Genomic DNA, 24,560 nt, shown 5'->3' on the forward strand with positions numbered 1-24,560 from the left:
GTGCTGAGATGCTGCAACAATTTTCACCAACGCCAAAAGGCTACTAACATCATGTGTGTTTCTTTAACATGGTGAAATTTTACACTGCGAAAATAAAATAGACAAGGAGTTTTGGTAACTCAACCAACGAAATCGAAATCGTTATTCGAGTTGATTAAAGAAAGCGTCATCGTAACTTTTGCTGATTATTTCCGCTGTATTCACATATTTTCAGCTAAGCTTTTAATATGTTCTCAAACATTTATCAACCTTAAACATATTTAAAAATTAGACTGATATTATATGAGTTCGATCTTCGTTTTCACACGAAAGTGCGGGAGTCCAATTTGTTATGTTTTACTGACTGTGCAAAACACGCATCGGCGGGCGCTCTTATTCATCGACAGCCGACAATTTATTGGATTTTTACATGAACAAAACTGAGCAGCATCTACAGACATAAACTTTAATGTATTAGGCCTTGATAAAACAAGCGTTGCTTACAATTCAGGCGAGACTCAAACTTGCAATTATTATTATTATTTTTTTTTTTTACTTTTCGGTCGAGATAGACTCTCAGGCTGGCGAAATCCTCGCGGGCGAGTGGTAAGAGGAGGAAAACTTTGAAGTCCTGAAACGCTGCTATATCCAAATATATCCAACTAGTTTTTTGCTGTGTCATGGAAAAGCTGTTAATCATCAACATATGTGAAACTTAGAGTGGAGTAATGTGGAGCTCTTGTAAAAGAAGTGAGCGGAACACAACTTGGGCAGTGATATAAAGCGGGACATATCATAGGGACGACACTGTCCATAGCTTCGACACTGTCCATATCATAGGGACAGCCCCAATACTAGAAATGGCGTGCGCTTACGGTCTCCGTCCCCGATTATGGCTCCAGGTTCTGTCAGTTGAAAAATGGCCATAGCTCACTAACGAGCTCGGGCACCCCAAATTTTTTTCCAGTCATTTTAATCAACTAATCATTAGCCTCACGTGACAAAAGACTGATCTGGTTTCTATTGCCGGTTTTCATGTGACGTCATCAATTTCCAAAATAAGAAATTACCAATCCTTGTGAAGTTTTAGTTACATCAGATGTAAGACCCTCTAATAACTTAACGTTTTGCAACGTTTAAGCCCGACAGGGTTCCTCATTATGTAATGGAGCACGTCGGAATTTCCAAGTTTATGTGTTACGTGACATTAAAATGGCGGCTCGATAAGGCTGTCGAGTAAGTCAAAAGATGAGTTGCTGCTCAAGTTTTTACCAATTAAACAGTTCTTGCTCTAGACAAAGTATTAATTTCAATGTATCGGAGCTCTAGAGTAATAACGTTTCGTTTCAATGGCAAAACTCAATGACAGATGTTTCTGTTACTTTACGGCCGCCATGTTTGTGTCCCTCCGAGGGGCACAAACATGGCGACACCATACAAAGCTCCATAAATTTGAGTGAAACACTTTTTTGAATAACGCGCGGATGGAAAACCGTACAGACTTAAAACTTGGCAAGGTTATTTATATATCAATCATCTTTCATATCTCGGCTTCTTGACTTAATTTATTGAATAGTTACGATTTTTATTTTTGATGGCATGACACTGCAAACCAGCCATTGTTGAAAGTTGAATAAATAAGGAAAATAGCAGCTGCACGGTAATCTTTTCTATTTCGCAGTTTGATAGCCGTGGCAAACAATTTGGTTCCAATATTTTAACAAGGATTCAGCTATCTGTCAAAATCAAACTTAAAAAGTTTATTTGTGTCCGACACAAGTATTGATTGTAGTTTAAGGCGTGTTTTCATGAATCTGGGCTCACAAAGAGTTTTTAATAACTTGGAATGCGTTCTTGTAATAAGCATTTATTATATGGCTGTGTCTCACAAGGACTGGGAACTACCGAATTCACGAATTTGATTGGCTGAAATCGATATTCACCACGGTCTAGATTTTCCCATCTAGACCGGTTTCATTTTGCGTTGAAAAAGTAGCAAATTCAATACAAAAATGTTCACCGTTTTCTTTTATTTTCTTCTCAATCATTTATGGAAGTTCCAAAAAGCCTGATGACCAAAAAAAAGTAAAGAGGACGAGCAAATTTCGGCAGGTTTAAGTTAAGTTCATCTCCGTTTGCGAGCGAAATGTCAGCAAACCAGTTAGATTAAACGAATTAAAGTTTTCTTTTTTGCCATATAATAAACATCTTGTTAACCGAGCTAAATCGGTCTGTATGGGAGAATCTTGACCTTGGTCGTGTGTACAGACCTCACTGCGTTCGGTCTGTGCTCACGACCTCGGTCAAGATTCTCTCATACAGACCTCCTGCTCGGTTAATAAGAGCTAATAAATAACGCTAAAATGGGACATTTTCAATGCCTCACTGCTCCTTAACGAGCATGGGCACCCCCTTTTTTATTTTATAATTAAAGTTCTCATATGATAAATATTCATCGGACAAAGTTTGAACAAAAATCCATGTGCAGTTTTATTTCAGGGGAATTACGTTAATGGAATAAATAAAGTACCTCTATTGGCAAGTCAGCCTTTTATCATATACATAATAATGCCAAGATAAGGAAATTCATATTATTCAAACATTGTAAGATTCCTATCCATGCATTTATAGCCTCTAAGCTTGATTATTATAATTCCCTTTCGTCGAGCCTTCCGAAAAAACAGATTCAGAGACTGCGGTATGTCCAGAATGCAGCCGCCCGGCTTCTCACTGGAACTCGGAAGCACGATTATATTGCGTCTGTGTCTCAAAAGGTCACCAGCATATTTGTAAAAGGCGGTGTTGTTGTAATAAGCCATTTTGGCAGCCTTTATTTTCTGATTTACTTGATTTTTTGCCTTCCGAAATTCGTTCCAATTGGACATGATTTGAGTTTCTGATAGCTTTTTCTTAAGCCTGTCTCTGAAATTCATTTTATTTTTAAAACTGTCGTTACCCATGGTGATTTGGTGGAACGTGTACGTTTGGTTTTCAGTGAGGCGTGTTTTGCGCAAACACTTGACTAAAGTCACGTGGACACGAAATATATGTTGGCGATCGCTACATTACTGTATAAGAAATTCCTGGGTAACCTTTTTTTTTTTTCTTCTTCCTAATGTAAGATTCCTGTGAAGGGCTGCAGATAGATAGGTACATAGGTTAATCAATTTTGGCTACGAAAGACGGGACCAAAACCGACGATTAATTGACAGCGTTTGGTGCTATTAATTTTGGAAATACGAGTTTTAACCACACTGTTCAGATTCAAGACATTTTGTTTATTATTATTTTTTTGTTACGGGGACTGTAACCAAATGAAATGCGAAATACTTCTGATATCGGTACTCAAGCAAAATCCACTCCTATAACAATTCTGTGATTATTGTTGTAAATAATGATTATCATGAAATGTACATGAAATTCGCGACAATTTTAACATTAGTGCTAATGATAATTTTGTGACTAATGTTTGACAGTATTTTTGTACCTAATGTCAAGGTCAGTTTGTAATTATTGCAATTGATAATCCTGCATTAGGTGCTAACTAGTGTCATTTTCCAAGTAGTGCCAGTCACAGTTTTTGTAAAAGAAAATTAATGTCGAGGAAAAGGTTGTTGTTATTTAACGCGGTAGATGCAGTAATAAAGTGTATTATCGCAGTGGAATTGAAATTCCTGAAGCATGGATGCCCTCGATCAAAAAACCACAACAATAGGAGAACAGTACAACAGCTGACCACTGAGGGAACAGCTACTCGTCGGAACAATGGAACAATAGGAGGATCGAAATGCACCAATCACAGCCGACCTTTGTGATATAAACGATATCGTGCAAGCAGTCGACCTTATCGCCTGAAGAAGACTAGCAGTAAGCAGTCGAAACGTCTCAAGTGACTACATCGTGAGACAAACGATAATACACTTTATTAAAAAAAATTAATGTTCGCGAACGTTTTATAATTCACGGAATTAATTAATTAAATAATTTTAATTCAAGTGTTGGTTAGCTATGGCTACTATAAGTTCTAATTTTTTTAAAATTGCCTATTAAAGAAACAGTGATGTATCAGCTGTTTTTCAAGTTTAACCCAATGCAATCTGTTTCGCTTTTCTCCAAGTTTGCCCGCCCTTTTTGGCCTTCCTGTTTTTGTCTTGAGCCTTAATGAAAGGTACACTGCGGTGACAAATATGACAAAAGTGTGTCAACACGATAAGAGAAAGAAAAGTTTAAATGTATTAGCAGTTTCACGTCCTTGAATTGGCGCTAAAACATAACGAGCTTCGATCAGCCAGCGCTAATCTACCTTTCGGCAGTGTCTGCTTCGCAGACGGAAATTACCTGTAACATGCAGTAGATAGCGTTTACTCCGCAAGCTACCTTTCGTGAAACAGCTAGCGCTGTAAATAAGCACAAGAGGAACAAAACCGACGTCAACGTTAACGTATCTTTGTATTGAAGACATGAGTTAATCACTAAAACAGTGTTTCTGCTAACCGCATGTGGTGAAAATAGATTGATACAAATTTATTATGTCAATACACTTAGCTATAAGAGTCGTCTTATTAAGTGTCAAGACCTGCGTGAGCTCACCTGCTAGTTTACAGGTATTACGGATAAAATAAAATCAATTTAATTTTATTGTGAACGATCCTAAGTTGACTTTTCCTTGGAATAATGGAACTTTCATGAGTCAAGCGTTATCAAATTTATCACGAACTCAGCCTCTGTTGTATTGAAGGTGACCACTTTTGCGTTTTTAACTGAAAAATGGATAAACTGTGAAGCTTCTATCATTATCTAAATAAAGGGCCTGCATGTAATTAAACTGACAGCTGAGAATTCAACCGGGAGGGGGGAGGGAGCTCTACTCCCTATATAATGCCCTTTACCGGGAGGCTCCGCCGAAAGGAGTACCTTTTTTGAGGCTTCAGGTATATGACATGGTAGGGATTTTGCAAGTTGAGGTATGATAATCTAAAAGGATAGGGAAATCTTTCATTTGGTTATTTAAAGTGCCTAAAATTAACAGAACAGAAGTACATTATAGCTGCATCATTTCATTTTTAGGCACTACATGAAAATGACAAGAAGACTTATTTGTTTGGCGATTCATTCACAATACGGACCAGTCATGACAGTATGTGAAAGGGGAACCTTTTTTCAACTAAAGGTATACAAAAGGGGTTCCTTTTCTATTTAAATTGGTGCACAAAAGGGTAGGGGGTTAAACCTTGGGGCGAAGTCTCCCCGTATAGAGCTTTGTAGAGTACCCGCCGGGAATTCAACAAAGTCTTAACTGTCAGCTAAGAAATGAACGGTCTTTTAACTGACAGCTGACAGAGGAATAAGCCGAAATTTTAGCTGATATAGCTGAGGAATCACTAAAGCTTTGACTGATGATTGAGATTCCAGGAATCCATCCAAACCCTCCCTACGACCTCCACATAATCAACATAACATTACATCATAGTTACACGAATTTCATCTACTCTGGGCTTACCCTTCAAAATACTATCAGCGAGAAATTGTTTTTTTTTCGATCTCAATGCTGCCATGTAATATTCTCTGTTTGTCCAGCGCAAACATTTGTTTGACCGACCAAATTTGACTAGAGTGTCATTCATTGGTTGATCGATTCGCTCTTTCGGCGTTTTGACTTTACCTTAAAGAGAATAATTCTGCATAATATAAATGCAATCGAAGAACATATTTCGCGGTGACACGATATTTCTGCTAAACAGAAATGTTTCATTTTCTATTTGCAGTTGTTCTGCTCCGTTTTCCGTGTGTTACAGGCCAGCATCAACGCCTGATCCAAGGTAATCGTGGTTTAAAACAATCTAGTAATCAACAGGGATTATCATACGCCAATTTTGTAGCTCACAAGTTTCACCATCTTCAAGGATCGCTTTTGGACTATTCTTGTGAAGTTGTTCAGGACGAAGAGTGCGCTTTTGCCTGTGTTGATAATGCGCCCTGTATTTCGTTCAACGTTGCTTCGTCGCCAAACGAAAATGGAACGCTTCGCTGCGAGCTGCTAAGTGAAGACATGTTCAGAAGTCCTGAAAAACTAACCGTTTCACAACAATTTCACCATTATAGCATAAAGGTAAGTGGTGATTTGAAATCCAGCTCAATTCAACATTTAGCCATTATTACGGAGATTGGTTTTACCAGCAATGATGTGCATTGAGAGGAACATTCTCGTTGTAAAGAAAAGGAGAAAAATCAAAATGGATAAATAAAATAATTAATTAGTGGGGTCATTTGCAGGAGACCATTCTCGCGGGAGCTATTTCGAGGAAAGAAAATTGCATTTATGCCATAAATCGTTTTAAATCTTTTAAAGCAACATAGGAGATAGAACAACATATGCACATTGAGTTTTGCCCAGATTAATTGAAATGGGTAATGTTTAGGAAAGCGAATTATAAATGCAAATCAGTTTCTTTGGCCTTACCAAGTACAGAACGAAAAATATCTTTTTCTGCTATCGAAAGAAAGAAAAAAAAAAGAAATTATTTCACCGAAGATCTCAATTTTTAGAAACAGGTGATACATGAGCCCATACTTCAGGACCTCAAGTTAAACATTGGTTCCTACTTAAATTTTCAAAAGATGGTAATTATATTTGATAATTTAGCCAACGCAAAAATGCTTCGAAAAGTAAATAAAAGCGGGATGCTGATTAGAAGTAATAATTTCGCGTGATGTTTTGTCGCTAGAGACCTTTATGAAACCAATTTTGATACTTTCTCTGATTTTCTCGTACATACTTGTTACAACAACAATGTATTTTTTCAAGGTTATTATTATTTTATTATTATTATTATTTTATTTTATTTTTTTACTGTAGACACCTTGCTCAAGGAATCCTTGCAAAAACAACCACAGCTGCATCCCAAATTACGAAGACGATCAATATCATTGTGTTTGCCCGGCGGGCTATATAGGCCTTCATTGCACGAGAGGTGAATAAAACTAGTATGTTCATTTACAGTCATGCTGTTGTTTAGTAATCGCCTTTTTGAATTTTATCAAGTATGAGTCATTTTTATTAGAAAAATTATAAAGAGATTGTGTTTGTTTTTATTATTGTCTTACTTAATTATTTAGTTCAGCTCTTACTATATTCATGAAAGAAAGAGTTGTTGTTGTTGAGGTTTTTTTTTTTTTTGAAAAAAAAAAAAAAAAAAAAAAACTATCAGTGTTTCGCGAGATATCAATAGACCTATTAACCGATGTTACGTACGCTTTTCCGAATTTCTTGGAGCCCCTGAAGAATACCCGGCCTGCCACCATTTTTCTCGACTCTACTTGTACACATAGTACTTTTTTAAAAGAACGAGGAATGCGTATGAATGAGTGAACTCGAGTGGCAGGGTATTCTACCACGTTTTTTTTTTTTTTTATGCCAGGGACAACGCGTGCCCCCTGGGTCCCATATTTTCACGAGTTTGCAATATATTCTTCTGAGACTTCGAATATTTACTAATTTGGCTCGGTAAATTAATCTATGGAGGTGGTTGTTTTGTTCGTATGAAAAATACGAAAAATTTCATCAGCTTTCGCAGAAAACAATTGGTTTTCTCGATAGTAAATATGTTCACTTTAGCTTTTATGCTTCCGCTGTAGAGACATCACACTTGAAAGAATTGTATTAGCCTCGATTCTATTTAGCTTGAGTAAAATCTAAGATCGTTCTTTAACTTCTATCTTTGTCACTTCTAGAATGTCTAGCTCCCTTGGGAATGGAAAACTATAAAATAACTGCGGCACAGATCTCAGCGTCTTCTCAAGCTGATGGAAATTTTGCCCCACGCCACGGAAGACTACATTACAAGGGTATTGGCGGCGCATGGGCAGCAGGGTCGATTGATGTATATGTACCTGAGTGGATTCAAATCGATCTTCGTGTTGAGGCAAATGTTACTTTTGTGGCAACCCAAGGGAGATACTGGGACCCCGACCAACGGGTGACCGAGTACAAGTTACAATACAGCAAGGATGGACTTTCCTTTCAGGTTTATAAGCAAGCTGGAGATAACTCACACAAGGTGAGGGTTGGGGTGGTTTTCAGTAAAATGTTACATCCTCAGTTTAAGAATCAAATAGTCACCGCGTATACTCTATTTGAAAAAAAAAAAAAAACCGCTTCTGTTTAGAGACTCGTCCCAGACTATTGCTACTCTTGGAGATAGGACATTTAAGGGGCAGCACCAAAACTCTGGATTGAGTCACTTATTTTATTTGTAATATCTCTCAGATTGGCTTTCTATTGGTTAATTGATTGTATAATAAACTATTTCTTTAGTTATCACTTCAGTTTTATTTTAATGTTTTTTATCATTTTTTGACGCGCACTTGAAAACTTATGTTGAACTTGCATTTGCTTCATAAAAACCTTTGCCCTTGCCATTACCATTACCATTGCCATTACCATTGCCATTGCCATTACCATTGCCATTGCCATTACCATTGCCATTACCATTGCCATTACCATTGCCATTGCCATTGCCATTGCCATTACCATTACCATTGCCATAGCCGTTACCATTACCATTACCATTGCCACTGCCACTGCCACTGCCATTGCGATTGCCACTGCCATTACCATTACCATTGCCATTGCCCTTGCCATTACCATTGCCATTACCATTACCATTACCATTGCCATTGCCATTGCCCTTGCCATTACCATTACCATTGCCATTGCCATTGCCATTACCATTGCCATTACCATTGCCATTAACATTACCATTGCAATTGCCATTGCCATTACCATTCCATTGCCATTGCCCTTGCCATTACCATTACCATTGCCATTACCATTGCCATTGCCATTACCATTACCATTGCCATAGCCGTTACCATTACCATTACCATTGTCACTGCCACTGCCACTGCCACTGCCATTGCCATTGTCATTGCCATTACCATTACCATTACCATTACCATTACCATCATTACTGCCCAGACCATTATCATTGCCTATACCATTACCATTGTCATTGCCACCGCCATCGCCACCGCCATCGCCATCGCCATCGCCATCGCCATCGCCATCGCCATCGCCATCGCCATCGCCATCGCCATCGCCATCGCCATCGCCATCGCCATCGCCATCGCCATCGGAGAGATTGAGAAATCGGCATTGAAAAAGAGTTTGTTCTATTTACTGTCTTTGCAAAGTACTTATCTCACACGGATTTATAACATTCTATAAGGAGACTTTCTCTTTCTCGCTTCCCAGTCTCACTTTCGATGTTTGGTTACTGGAGTAACCAAAATCGGCCCAGTGGCCGGCATTGAGTTTCAATAACTATCATATATAGGGTGGCAAAAGTCCAATAAAAAGCAACTAGTTTTCCCTTTTTACCTTCACAGCGAGGCCCTAGGCAGATATATAAGCAACAGCCTCTATTTTGCGTGAAAATATACTCAGATATTTGTCCGCGGACATTATCTGTTCCGAGAGGCAGACAGTTTTTCGAGAGCGTAGCTCGAGGAAAACCTTGTGCTTTGAGGAACAGATAATGTCCCAGGACAAATATCCGTGCATATTTTCGCGCCAGAATCGAGGCTATTGTTTTTTTATCCTTGAAATATTTTTCGCAACACGCGCAGTTTTTAAAATTGGGGAATATCACTTGGATATTCGCCAGTTTTAGCTGGGGGATATTCAGTCATGTGACGCGTTTAAACCAATCGCGCTCGAGCGAAAGTATTTGATGAATTGTAAGAAATGTTGATTATTTTATATATTTTTTTTTTATCTCGTAGTGCTTTAAATTCTGTAAAAACGAAATTTCGCCCCGACGATCGCCAAACACTAGGTCGCGTAGACCATAAATAGTATCTTAGCCAGCGTCGGGTCGAAACACGTGATCATTGTTTTATAACAGGAATGTTTTTTCCCCAACAGCGCTTGCTCTGATTCGCCACTTCGATATCAGATGACACTTAACAAATGAATAAAACTATGTCCGGCCAAAAGACTGAGAGGGCGATATTGCAAAATCTGTGACGTCACAGGGTAACAGTGCATGGCTACCCGCAAACTTGACTGACGAGCGCCGTCGCACGTGAATTCCTTTGATGTCTTCGTCGTATTATACTGTATAACAAAATCTTGGTCGCTCGTCGAGAATGCTTAGGGCAACAAAATTAGTCATTTCAATCAGGAACAGTCTTTTTGTGTATAATATAGACTCCATAGACGAAGTTATCGCAAAAGTAGTGTGTATCTAAGTTTATTTTATTTATCACTAGGTGTTTGCTGGAAACAGTGATCAAGACACCGTCGTGAAACATCCTTTGATTCCTCCGATCGAAGCACGATACATCAGACTGATACCCACAGCATGGAACAGTCACATCTCCATGAGGATGGAACTCTATGGATGTTTTGGTAATTAGCCTCTCTTTAAGGACGTTCGCGCCAATTGTTTCTGCGCATCCTTACTGCACACGCAAATTTACACACCACGTCATGCATGAGAGTGCGCGCTAAGTAATAAAATGAACAATGATAGGACAGATGGCACTGCTATAGCTTTGCATGAATTTAACGATCTTGGACGCTCGGTGACCCCAATTTTTCTTTCCGGAACCGATTTTATTTAAAATTATCTCCACAGTGTCCAAAAATGAACAAAAAATAAATGTGAGAAATTAAAAAAAATCCTGCCATCTTGCGGCTGCAAGGCGCGTGAAGCTATGGTCGCTAATTGCGAACTTGTTCTTTAAGGAACCTCACCAGTTGACTAACTTCACTTAATACGTCCACTTAAACAATATTTGGCACAGAACATTTCACTTCAAAGATCTAATTGCAATATTTTTGGGCTTACAGACACTGTGACCTTATTCGTCAACGAAGCCCGATTTTTGCAGATTTAGGATGTTCTTCCGGGCATGTTCTCTGCAAAACGGAGTCGGTGACCCCCCATTTTTTTTTTTTTTTTTTTTTTTTTTTTACATTTCTGACATAACTAACTCATCATCTTACAGTGGTAAAAGTCTCAGAAAAAAATCAATGTTGGAAAATGTTCGTGCGAACGTGCTTAATCCTCAGCAATAACTATATTCCTAAATTTCTGTACTCACCCCATGATGCAAGTGCCAAAATGTGCGCCTTCGATTTTATTGACCGTAGATAAAGAATTCCATTGTATTGCTTCGGTAAGACAGTACAGGTTTGATGGCTGCTTGTAGTGCGGACGCAGCAAGCGTATGCTTTTAGTATCACTTGGCTCTATTTAAACCGGGATGGGGAATTCCCCGTGCTGACTTTGATTATCCATAACGTTTACAGTATTTAGGAACTTGTCAAAAAGTATTGGGGGGGGGGGGGGTGGATGGGCCAGAGCAGAGAGGGGGTGGATCATCAGTCTTTGAGCCCTTGGTAACGGGTAGGTCATTCAGTTCTTTGCTATCCAGGTAGGATGGGAGAGGCTGGGGGGGGGGGGGGGCATAAGCCATCCTATTTTATGGTAAGAATTGGTTAACATTTAAAATAATAATTGTTTTCTATAATTAAAGTCTTCATGCTACTGGAATAGTTGGTTATAAATTTATTTTTTTGTACGCATCGATCCGAAATGATCATTACTATAAGAAAGCTTCAAATTGTTATTCGTCTTTTGTGAATTCATTTATAATGAAGTTTCCATCTAAAGCACGCTCTGGTTGGCTGAAACAGCCCCTTCATCAGAGAAGAGATCCACGCTAGGTTGACTTTCAAATTTTTGCTTCGGAATTTTGACAAATCCGACTAAAACAAAACTTCCCATGTGACTCAGACAGACGCAATGGAAACTAGCTATTTGTCTGCAGAAACATAGTTTCGATGGAGGCTATTGTTAGAAACAGAACAACAGAATTGTTAAAACTTTACTACAATATCAAGTTTTGCTATATTCGCTTACTCACGTAACGAAATAAGCAAATTCTCAATCTAGCGAATGCTTCGATAAAAGACATATTTGTTACTTCAGAAGTAAAACAAGGACAGAAAACACCACTTGAACTGTCTCTGTTTACGATGAGAAGCTTTATTTTTGTAAAAACGCTCTTTCGCGAAATAGCAATCTCCGGTCGTCTCAGCGAAGTGAAACCTAACAATTACAACGCTCACCCGACGAGTGATCCCCCGACACTTCTCTCGTGCTCTACCGCTTCGTGCTTGCCTTAACAGAACAGAACAGAGCACGCACAGGCGGGGCTTCTTTATTTGTGAAATAAAATGTAACTTATGATCTGTAAATCTGCACGAAAGTCTAACGAACGAGCAAGGAGCCCCAGTGCAGAAAATTTCCAACTGACTACACTGTTTCGACATGTTGGTCTCCCGGAACACCAAATGGCAAGTTTGTGTCAATATCTGAAAATTATGTGCGAAAAATTTGTTGTTTTAGGACACTATGCTTGGAACATAATTTTTCCATGACAGCCGTACTTTGGCAGGCATTTTCTCTTCTTCAGGTTTGATATTTTCTTGTTTTTATGAAATGGAGTTATATTAACTGTATATTAACGATCATTTGTCATTTATTTTACTGTTTAGAGTGTCTGGCTCCTTTGGGAATGGAAAACTTGATAATAACAAACGCACAGATATCAAATTCCTCTCACAATGATTCAGATCACGCCCCATACTACGGAAGACTACACTACAAGGGTAATAACAGGGCATGGGCAGCAGGGGTGAATGACCTGCATCAGTGGTTTCAAATCGATTTTGGAATTGAGACAAAAGTCACTTCTGTGGCAACTCAAGGAAGACATAATACCAGCCAACGGGTGACCCAGTACAAGTTACAATACAGCAACGATGGAAATACATTTCAGGTCTTTAAGCGCCAAGAAGAGAACTCAGATGAGGTTAGAAGATAGCCTTTAGAAGACGAGAAAAAAAAAAATCAAACATAAAAAGCCAGCGGGAAATCAGCTGGTATCAGACAAACCAGATGTACTGACAACGTCTAGAAACATCACAAAACAACTTACTTGATTGAATAAAAAGCATCCTTCTTCTAGAAATCCTTGAATCGTTTAGGTTTAATTGAGAAAAGCCAAAGCAGAACAAAGTAATGAAATAGACCTAATTCACGATAGCCACCTTGTTATTTAACATTTTTTATTGTTAATTAGGCATGTGATATTTGAGGTGGCAATTTACTTAAAATGGTAAAACTTCAATTGGTATCCTATTGTTTCTGATACCTATCCACACTTTGCTTTAAGTATTGTAGTATAAAATACTTTATATTGTTGGTAATTCCGGTGCATCTCTAGAAAAGAAATGATTGGCAAAGTTAACATGCCAAGAAGTTGATTAACTTTTCCAAAGTAAACATAATAATGAAACAAATATTCCAAAATTTGGCCTTCCATAATCATTTTGGAACAAATGTTCCACTAATGGAATGAGCCGATTTCCCAAGAACTGTTTTTTTTACCCTGGCTGACCGCATGATAATTTGCATTATAATCTAAAAAGGTATTCATGAATTAATTTGCACTTTTTTTGTACTATTTCACTATATTTTATTGTTTTTATCACATGAATGAAGAATAGAGTCAATCAGAAAGCTGGCAAGTCATTGTATATTAAGAACTGATGCGCAGTATTCAACACTCACGCCTCGGTGAACTGAAAAATTAATATGTTTGGGAAGGCTCCAAACGTCTCTCGCAATCTTTGCAAATCTAGATCGTTAGCGGTGGATAGAATAAATGTACGATTCCCTGATGTCAAAATGTGGTTCGACAACTTCTTGTGAGTCTGAAGCATTACATAAGGAATATGTACATACGTTTGTTTATATTCGTGTTCCTACAGGTGTTTCTGGGAAACAGTGATTCTGACACCGTGGTAAAACATCACTTAACTCCACCAATCAAGGCACGATACATCAGACTGATACCCACGGCATGGAATCACCACATCTCTATGAGGATGGAACTCTACGGATGTTTTGGTAATTGACGCTTAAGTCAAACCCTTAAACTCAACGATAACTAATTTTTACTTGGTTGTACCTGTTACCGTCGCCGCGGTTTTTGTTATGTTTTCCGTTTGTACGCGCATTCCTTCCGTTTATCTCACTGGCACGTCGTCAGTATTCTGTTAGGTTTTTCCGCATAATTCGTTTTGTTTCAGTCCCTTTTTTGTACAAGTTTTACAGTACATTTGTGCATTTCCATCGTGTGCGTGACAGTCATCTAGTTTTACAGTGTCCACCACTGTCCCTTCATCGTGTTCCTTGTCATACAACATCATACATCGCTCTCTCCGCACTATATCGTTTAAATTGTACATTTCGTGGCTTGGTAATTAAAGTACATGTAGCGCATTGAACGCTGACTACAATGGTATCTTCATCCCAGGAGAATAGGCTCTAGATTATTACATCAGCGTGTGCGAGATGTGGGAGACTGGTCACTAGTAAGGAAATTAAAAAATGATGTAAAAACGAGCGAACCGGAAATTTATAGCAAAGTTTTTCTTGTGACTTTATTCGTTTCTTTTTTTGTTTGTTTGTTTGTGTGTTTGTTTGTTCGTTCGTTTTTTTTTTTTAAAGAGAAGATCATGGTGCCTTGATCTATTCTAGCTCTGAGTAATTAAGGTTTCGGTAAGCGCTATCGGCCGAAGCCGAAGGCTGAGGGTAATTAACAATTAAATCGAGGTGAATGGTGGCAAAATATTCTGTAGCTATTCACTGAGAATGAAAAGAATAATTGTTTTAGTTTATACACACTAAGTGATCTCAACAACAGACGAAAAGGAAACCATTACAAGTCGATTTAATTGACTTCTCAATTCATGCATGGAAAAAAGCGAGTTTATCATTGAAGTGCGTTTTCGGTTACAACAAAATCGTTTCATTTCCATTTCTTTATCAGATATTTAACTTTCTCCCCTTTATCTCCAGCGGTGTGAAAAAACCTCTTCCCTGTGTTTCGGAGAAAACAAGGGTTCTATGTTACATACCTTTGCAGGAAAAACAAAAGTATCAAGTTACAAAGTTGGTGTAAAAAGTAAAATTGTAACGATTGCTGCTTCAATTTATTATTGAATTTAAAATGAACGAAAGTAAACGTAAATCACTGGCCAGAGTAAAATTTAAAGGCTCTCATGACAAACATTAATTGTAAGTTATTTTTGGACCCTGAATGAAAATAACACACATGAAGCAAGCACATTACTAAGAGTATATCTTATCAGGGTTTCCTTCCGTTCATTTTCTGCAAGGGGAAAATACAAACCGGGAGTGAACCGGACAGGGGTTCTGGGACCTGTCTGACTACCGTGCCAGAGCTATCAATTGCGCTCTGATTGTCATTAAAAAAAAAAAGAAAAAAAATGTAGAGCGTGCTAAAAAAACGTGGAAGGAACGCTTTGAATTATATTAAAAAGCCTCCCTTCTATGAGAATGACGTCATTAATTATAACTTTAAAATGGCAACGCGACTTGTAACTGTGTTAATAATATACATGAAAAAATTACTCGATTCTGATTGGCTGCGGAGACCAGTGCAGTTCAAGTGTAACACCAATGCAAAAAGTGTAACATCAGTGTAAATTACACATCGTAATTCTGGATTATGATTGGCTCAAAGACAATAGGACGTTTTCTAAGCCAGTGATATCACGTAAAATGATGACGAAAATTTTGTGCGGTAACTTTGAAAAAAGTCTTTTCGAAGGAGAAAAAATGGCTATCAGTAGTCAGATGTAAGCCATGCTGGCCTCGTTGACAGTTTGTCGGTATGAAACGCAAAAGGTAAATTTCTCTCGTACTGTATCATGTGTGATAGCCCGGTGAAAATGGAACTTGCGTCTCTCAAGAAAATAAGTAATCACACGGTTTTTCTCGTTCAATTTGGAATTATTTACACTTGCGAGGTTTTCAAAAAGCCGAAATTGCACTCGCCGAAGCGGCCCGTGCGATTTCAGCTTTTTGAAAAACTCATACGGTGCAAATTAACTCCAAATTGAACGAGAAAAACCGTATGATTACCTATACATATATATCGGATGTCGTTTTCATTTCGTAGACGATATGCAAGCTCTTGGTATGGAAAGCGGTGCCATTGTAGACTCCCAAATAACTGCTTCTTCGGAATGGAACGTCTACAGCAGTCCCAAACGAGCGAGATTGTATATTAAAGAGACTGATAGCTATTCGTGGGGCGCCTGGTCAAGTCTGACGAAGGATGCGAACCAATGGCTTCAAGTTGATCTTGGTAAAATAACGCCGGTGACACACGTGGCTACACAGGGAAGGGATACCTGGGATCAGTGGGTAACGAAGTACAAGTTGCAGTTCAGCGACGATGGAGCATCATTCTTGTTTTACAAGAGACAAGGAGAATCTTTGGACGCGGTAAATAGAAATATTATATAAACAATAGCCTCCTTTTGGCGCGAAAATATGCTACGATATTTTTCCGCGGACATTTGCATGATATTCATTCAAGTTATATATGCTATTTGCCGGCAGAGAGGTCCGTATAGTGAAAAACCTATGACCTCAGTTACAGTTTTTCGGTATCCGGACCTACCCTAAGCCGGTAAATAATTTTTTTTTTCTCTCTCTCTCAAATCGCTTCTTTTGTTTTTTTCTAACTCACGAAAACGTTTACCGTGACCAGTTTTGCTCAAGTCGAAAACCTGTAATTCCCATCAACCGTAATTATCTGATATTCGTCGTTTCCATCGAAAACCACCATAAAGGAACCTTTCGCGTGTAGTAAAAAGCAACATGGGCTGCAACAGTTTTAATCGTAGCAGTAAAGAATGCAAGAAACCAACTTGTTCACCGAATAATTCAAACTTTGTCCCTACAGAGAGCAATCAGTCAAACCTCTATTTAACAAATCGAATGTGGTTTATTTAGCGTTGTCTTTACTCTTATCGACAACGATATGCGTCATCACAGTGGTCAAAATGTTGTGGAATCACGAGGTGCAGCCCAGTGAGTCCACAAAAAATTTGAAACAAAATAAATTGAACCAACCAACCAACCAAACATGAACAAAATAAACTGAACTTAAACACGAAAACCTCGTTTTGTTTGCTTATTGTTGTTGTTTTGTTTTGTTTTGTTTTGTTTTTTTTTAGGTTTTCAATGGTAATAGCAATCGCAACACCGTTGTCTATCGCCACCTAAATCCACCAATCACGGCACGCTTCATACGAATAAAGCCAACATTATGGCAGAATCATATCTCCATGAGGATGGAGCTCTACACTTCTCGAGGAAGTTAAATTTATTTATTTATTTATTTATTTGTTTATTTATTTAACCCGGCAACCGCACAAACAAGACACGCTCAGTTATTTCCGTTTGTGATTTGTGCTTTTTTGTTTTTTGTTTTTGTTTTTATCGATTTGTTGTTTCCCTCTAGGAGGGGAGGAAACGGAATAAAAATAACAAATAAAATGAATACCGCTGTTTCCTCATCCTTAGTTTAGTAGGTTTTATTTAACTAAGTGGTCATTATTATGTACTCAGTCAACAAACCCAATTTGCGCTGAGATTCTAGATAGGCAGCTGTGCAAGCGTCATCAGTCATCATTAAAGTGATCACAAACTTGACCGAGAGAGCGTATTTTATCTTTGCAAACTTCGGGCATATCACAGATATCCTTCCCCAGCTAGCAGAAGTGATATATTCAGACCGCTTTGAAGTGCGAACTTTTATGATAAAACGATCACTTAAGAGACGATAATCAGTCCGTGCGTAGGATGATCAGTAGGTTTAAGAATTCTCTCAACTGGGCGGTTGAAGCGACCCTACTTCTAACAGCCTGCATAAAATAAGTTTTTTGTCAGAACTTTATAGTCTGGTTATAATTTGGATTTCTTGTTTGGAGAAGTAACTTGTCAGCAATTAGGGTGCCGCGCTAAACAAGCAAAAATTTTAGCCAGAGGGATTTCCTTGAATGTTTTCACTAGTTTAACAATGTAATGCACCATCTGATGATATAATCAGTACTAATCCACTTTGGTTCTCAAATGTACTTTTGTCAGATGTAAGTTTCAAAACGTTGTTTAAACCTTTTTTACAGATGCGTAGCCTCTTGCAATAGAGGGACGTTATACTTAAACTGCAGGCGTACTACGACACTGGACAATAAACATTAGCTGAGAACTCGATGGGATTACCGTGTAGCACGAAATTTTTGCTCTTTCTGGGTTTTTGCGGTTTTTCCACGATCCGCAAAAAAATGTTCCCACAAAAATAACGTTCCCGCAAATTTTTTCCTCGCAAAAATTTACACCACCGGCGAAATTATACATACAAACCTCACATGTAGAATGTTGTTGATGCCATTGATTTAAAACGTATCTTAAACTAAAAAAATGATGAAATTGCCCATGGTTCACCACAGATGTAGCTGTTAAAATGTTTACAGAAAAGGAACAAGATGTAATGGTAATGGGGTAACTGATTACCGTGTTGGGTAATATCAGGAGCCATAATCAGGGACGGAGACCGTAAGTCTTGGGATCCGTGCGCACCTATGATACGGGACAATTTTTCTATTTTTAGAACAAATCGCGCCATCCTGACGTCATATATCCGCGCGGATCCACGCACATGTCGGGGGTTCTCGCGTGGATGTTGTCACGTTGCGTGATCAAATTGTGAGAGAGAGATGGCAGGGAATAAGGCAAGGAATAAGATTCAGGGCTCTTGTATGTAGTTTTATCCTCTGAGCTAATGGAAAAGGTGAGTTTTTCAAAGTCGAAAACAAGACTTCGTGCTGTGAATGAATAATATCTGCTCGCGCTAGTTGAACGCGTAAGCTTTTGCGTTTTTTCTGTGAAGAAAAGTTATGAAAGAAAACTCTTTACTCTGGTATCGAGTTAATTTGAGAGTTTTCCAAACAATGCTTAATCATAACCAAAACCTGTTTTTGATAGTTTCTTATTGTTTCTGCTTTCGTTGTCTTTTGCGCTGAGATGCTGCAACAATTTTCACCAACGCCAAAAGGCTACTTACATCATGTGTGTTTCTTTAACACAGTGAAATTTTACAACGAAAATGAAATAGACAAGAAGTTTTGATAACTCAACCAACAAAATCTAAATCGTTGTTCGGCTTCATCGTAACTTTGCCGATTATTTCTGCTGTATTCACATATTTTCAGCTAAGCTTTTAATATGTTCTCAAACATTTATCAACCTTAAACATATTTTAAAACTAGAGATATTATCTGAGTTCGATGTACGTTTTCACACGAAAGTGCGGGAGTCCAATTTGTAATGTTTTACTGACTATACAAAGCACATGCACATCGGCGGGCGCTCTTATTCATCGACAACAGAAAATTTGTTGGAGTTTTACACAAACAAAACTGAGCAGCATCTACAGACATTAACTTATTGTCACTCATTGGGCCTTGATGAAACATTAAGCGTTGCTTACAATTCGGGCGAAACTCATACTTGCAATTAATTTTTTTTACTTTTCGGTCGCGACAGACTCTGGCGAAATCCTCGCAAGCGTGTGGTAAGAGGACGGAAACTTTGAAGTCCTGAGACGCTGCTGTATCCAGATATATCCAACTAGTTTTTTGCTGTGTTATGGAAAAGCTGTTAATCTTCAACATATATGAAACTTAGAGTGGGGTAAAGTGGAGCTCTTGTAAAAGAAGCAGCGGAACATAACTTTGTCAGTGATATAAAGTGGGACATAACTAACCAGTCAATTTTATGGAACCTACCTCTGAGCAGAAAGCTCTTGTGGGATATATGATCAAGCAAAAGGGTTACACTCAGCTGATAAAACAGTACACAACAGATTATAAAACTCAGATAGACCACATATACACTAATATTCCACAACAAGTTCAAAGTTCTGGTACATTGGAGCCATATTATAGTGATCATAAGCCCATTTTTGTTTGTCTAAATGTAAGCAGCTAAAGCACATTGTTTTCTATTGCTAGTTATTTTGTCAGGATATGTAGGAATGATTTTATTGTTGGCTAAATCTTTTTGTTTTGTTGACTTTGCTTGAGCACAAGTTTCTTATTTTCATATTTGGGTTTGATTTTTAATAGCATTAACCACATGTATACCCATGTAGTTTACAGATATACAAAAGATTAAGTAAAAATTGTAGAGGAGAAAAATATACGATGAACCAAATAAAATGTGTTGTTTCTCGGTGGAAACATGACCTAACTTCTAAGAGTGAGGTCGTTGTGTGCCGTGGAGAGGTAGTGACTCCTCACTACCTGTAGTCAAGTTGAAATGTAGGTTAGTCGTATGTATTTTGAGGGGTTGGGAATTTATTTGAACTTGATTTAAGTTAGTATTAGAGCAGCAAAGTATATTTTACCAATGTTAACTGCTTACTGATTGTTTTTGTTACACATTATTTTGCAGACTGCTGTTTGAGTAGAATATGCCTAAATGTTCATGATTCTGAATGGTAATACATTACCAAGACACTGAAAGCACTGAAACTACCTACAACTCTTCATTGTGTCATCTCATTCAAGACACTACAAAGAACAGTAATGTGCATTTAAGTTTGTACATGATTGCATGTTCTATACATGCGTGCTCCATACAACATGCTATGGTATGCACAAGCTCAACCAACAATGGATGTTACTCTAAATATGCTGTTAAAGACACCTTCCGGAAATCACTCTGCATGGTCTACATTTCTGTTGCTAAAGAGAAGTGAGAAACGATTATGGATGTCACTCTATATGGTCTACATTTCTATTACTAAAGAATTCGAGGAAAAATTATGGATGTCACTTTAATACGCTGTGTAAGTCATCTGGAAAAAGATCTATGCAAATCAGAAACAACTTGCCATCATCATCTGCTTTCTCTCAAAGCAAGAACGACCACAAATGGTACTCTGAATATATAGCCCATCTACGAGTATGGAAAGTCACTTGGGTGGTCTTCTTAACGCAGTAAAAAGACACCAAAGAGGTTACTCAAAAGCAATGCAAAAGTATACATACACTGCTAAAGCTGTGCATCTCGTACACAATTCAAGATGACCAAGTTACTGTCATATATGTAGCTAAAATAAATAAATATCCTTAATTTACCGTCGGTCTGTTCATAAAGAATAAATTCAATGTCAGGAACAAATGAATCAAATCAAACAACAAGGTTAAAAACCCCAACTGGAAGAAGGCAAACCAGTTGACTATTTACGAGCTTGGCCAAGGTGTTGAACTTGGTTCTGCCTGAGCTAATCAGCCATGCTGATTTATTTGAGGTAATTATTTGTTGTGGGCTGTACAATCCAAGAACTGTTGCTGGACATAATGGTTTATGTGTCATTTGTAAACAACAAGGCATAGCATTTGTAGTATTGCAATCGGCAGAAATTGCCAATAATGGGACCTGCTAGGAACACTGGGATGCTGAGATGCGTGAAAGCATGGCAATTGCCCATGACAGTTGTTGTTCTTGCTGTTTATCCATCAAAAGATTAAGATTAAGAAATACAAGTTTGTGTTGAAAAAAGTGATGTCGAGTTATTTTTCTCTGATAAGTGCACACACTCACAATGATGACATTACATGAATGACTAAAATCAAGGTTTCTACAGTATACGCCCATCTTTGTCAAGGGGCAAAGCCCAAGATGTCTTTGGGATCACTACTCGTCACCTATGTAGATGACTGGATTACAACTGCTGTACATTACAGAGCTGACATTAACGGCCATAACCCATAAAAACCGGTGTCGTATGCTTGTTGGGCTCTTAATGTTATGGGTGAACTTGCCTGCTGTTGACACAATTCACTCAAACCAACAAGTTAAGAGTCACTAGATACAGACAAAGGATGCCTCAAAGCTTAATGACAGTCCTGCATTACACTCTGCACTATCTGAGATTGTCTCACTAGTTAGTGCAGAGTGCACTATTGGGATGGTTATGGGGGTTGCCTGCCGCTAAGGAACTAAGGCACTATGGCGCTATGGCACTATGGCCCTATGGCGCTAAGGTGTAAACTTTGATGTTTGTTTAATTAATTAATTTCAATTAATTAATTAGCCTAGAGGCAAGGAAGTAATGGGAGTAGGGTGGGAAAGGTACATGTGTACTCTACGTAACACACATTCCATCGCCGTCGCTTAACTTTGAACATCGCAAAGCTATATATTTGTTTCAGGTAACCCCTTGCTCTCCTTGTGGTGCCATTCTCCTCAGAACAAAACTAATTTGCCCTAAACGCATGCGCAGATTAGTTAGGGTTCGTGGCTTCTATATTAGGTGAAGGATACATTGCATACGGAATCACGCACAAATGTTGAGTGGTTTTCCTTATGGTAGAGCTCAACATGTAAGACGCATGCGTTCTAGCATTGTTAGTGTTATACACTATCTTTACACGCAGTATTTTATATATCGTGTCATGTGACCAAGGACGGCAGTTATTTTTCAGGTAGCGCCAGTTGTCCCTTTTTTTTTGCAAAAGTGAAACGTTACTGTGGCTGCGTAGCTTTTAGAATTACAAACAGGTCGGTTCAACAAATATCATCTGCTGTTTTCAATCTACAGTAGTGTGCTTGTCAGAGTTCAAATGTATTGCTTCTCCTTAGCGACTTGTTTATTTCTTGCCTTAATTGTGTCTGTAAGAGAGACCAAAAAGTTCTCAAGTTAGTGGCGTTAATACTCCGCAAATTGTGAATTTGTAACAAAAGAAACCAGGAAAATGCTCAAATATTGCTGCAGACGCCGTGGCACCTAATGAAAGCGCAAATTAATTTAATCAGTCCTTGAGGAGACTCATTCATATCGGCCAAGTAGCGCTGTTTATCTTCAATACTTTTCGTTGAAAAGCTTCGCAGCCATCAATATCGTTGTGTGTTAATTTTGAATTGTTTTATTGTTAACAACAAAGGTGGCAACAGAAAAAGAAAGTGGTATTTCGTGACTATCTGATAATTAAATTAGTTCTTGTTCATCGGTAAAAATTTGCATTTTTAGTAAAACATCCTCTCTGTTCCTTTTCTTCATCACTACATCAGATATTTAACTTTCTTTCATTTATCTCCAAAAAACAAGGACATCTTTCGTATGTTTTGGAGAAAACAGGGGTTTCATATTACATGGCTTTGCGAGGAAAACAAAAGTATCAAGTTACAAAGTTGGCGTGAAGAGCTAAATTGTCACGTTTGCTGCTTCAGCGTATTGTTGAATTTAAAATGAACGAAAATCAACTTAAAGCACCAGTAGTAATTAATTTGTGCGTAATGTTTGGACCTTGAATGAAAATACAACCTTGAAACATACACACTGCAAAGGGGAAAAGCCGTAGCAGACTACCAAGGTAGACACAAACCGGAAGTGAACCGAGTAGGGGTGAGTACTTATGGGACTATTGTACCAGAGCTATCAATTGCGCTCTGCACTATCTGAGATTGTCTCACTAGTTTGTAAAGTGAGAGAGCGGTTTTCAAACAAGGAACCGCTGCCAGCAAGGATCCAAGCAGCAATAGATCAAACGATGATCAAACGTAATAGTTTGGTGTAGTGCAGAGCAAGCAACTATCTACAAATCACTTAGCCGTTTCTGACTTTGTTGCAGTGGTGATCATATGTGTCGAAAGAGGGTCATAGATGTATGGTATTCGACCATTAAATAAGTTGACAGTTGGCGATGTACATCGGACGTTGTGTAAACAAAAGCAAACTTCTGCTTTATATGCGACGAATGGTGGCAGAAACACGTCAAATCGGCTTTTGGACCTGCCTTTTACAGCAAATAAGGTTAGAACATTTCGAAATTATCAGCCCTGTGTCGATTTATTTCAACTTAATATAGTTCAAGACATGTGGCGCGTGCTAAAATATATGTCTAACCCGCTAACACGCGAAAGTTTCCCGCGTCCACTGCCGTTCCCGTCTTGGCCTTCCCGTCCTTGCATAGTGTAAAGGTCCCTAATGTTGCTTGTGATGCAGAGGACATTAATGCCACGAACTCAAATTTTAAAACAATATTTCGAATTGTAAAACAGAATCTGTAATCAGGCCGGTTACATCACTGGGCGACTCAAATGGCACAGAAATCACGAATTCAGTGTTCGCGGTAATTCATTCCTCTCAAGGAAACTCGAATCCCTTTCGAGGGATTATTTAATCCTTTCGGGGGATTATTCAGCCCTTTCGAGAGATTATTCATACCTTTTAAGGGATAATCCAACCCTTTCGAGGGAGTACGCATCCCTTTCGAAGGATTATGCAGTCAGAGCATAACGCAGTCAATTCCACCGCGATTACATGAGAGTTCCTCTTAAGGAGATATGACTCTCTCAGTAGAGTGCAAACAAAAAGGTTCAGTTGACGAAATCATGACCATGGAAAACACATCCACAGAGGCTATGCTTGGTCGTTACGTAGCTAGTATTTTTTTCTGCAAATACTCGGAGTGAAGACAATCTCTCCAGTGGTTACACTTAAGCAGGGTACATGTAAGAGTAAATCTGTAATCTTCAATCAGTATACTTATCAGTTGCTGCATGTAGGAAAAGAGACAGAACAGTCTAGATTACCACGTGAAGTTTTAAAATCGG

At 38.4% G+C, this 24,560-nt stretch overlaps 2 protein-coding genes across 2 annotated transcripts; both read left to right on the top strand.

Moving 5' to 3' along the window:
• The first annotated feature begins 5,716 nt into the window (after positions 1–5,716).
• On the top strand, positions 5,717–14,412 carry LOC145485375 (lactadherin-like). Its single transcript, XM_081464049.1, has 6 exons — positions 5,717–6,088; positions 6,836–6,950; positions 7,711–8,036; positions 10,252–10,390; positions 12,548–12,864; positions 13,826–14,412. Exons 1-6 carry the CDS (start codon positions 5,723–5,725, stop codon positions 13,970–13,972), a joined length of 1,410 nt encoding a protein of 469 aa, XP_081320175.1. The 5' UTR covers positions 5,717–5,722; the 3' UTR covers positions 13,973–14,412.
• A 1,565-nt stretch (positions 14,413–15,977) lies between these two features.
• On the top strand, positions 15,978–17,257 carry LOC145485678 (retinoschisin-like; the record flags this gene model as incomplete). The annotated part of the gene is made up of 2 exons (XM_081464311.1): positions 15,978–16,373; positions 17,111–17,257. Coding segments are annotated over 2 exons (543 nt in total), but the record flags the coding sequence as incomplete, so codon positions are not given.
• Positions 17,258–24,560: the final 7,303 nt, after the last annotated feature.

Source organism: Orbicella franksi, chromosome 4 (genome assembly GCF_964199315.1).
Source record: "Orbicella franksi chromosome 4, jaOrbFran1.1, whole genome shotgun sequence".
Lineage (NCBI taxonomy): Eukaryota > Metazoa > Cnidaria > Anthozoa > Scleractinia > Merulinidae > Orbicella > Orbicella franksi.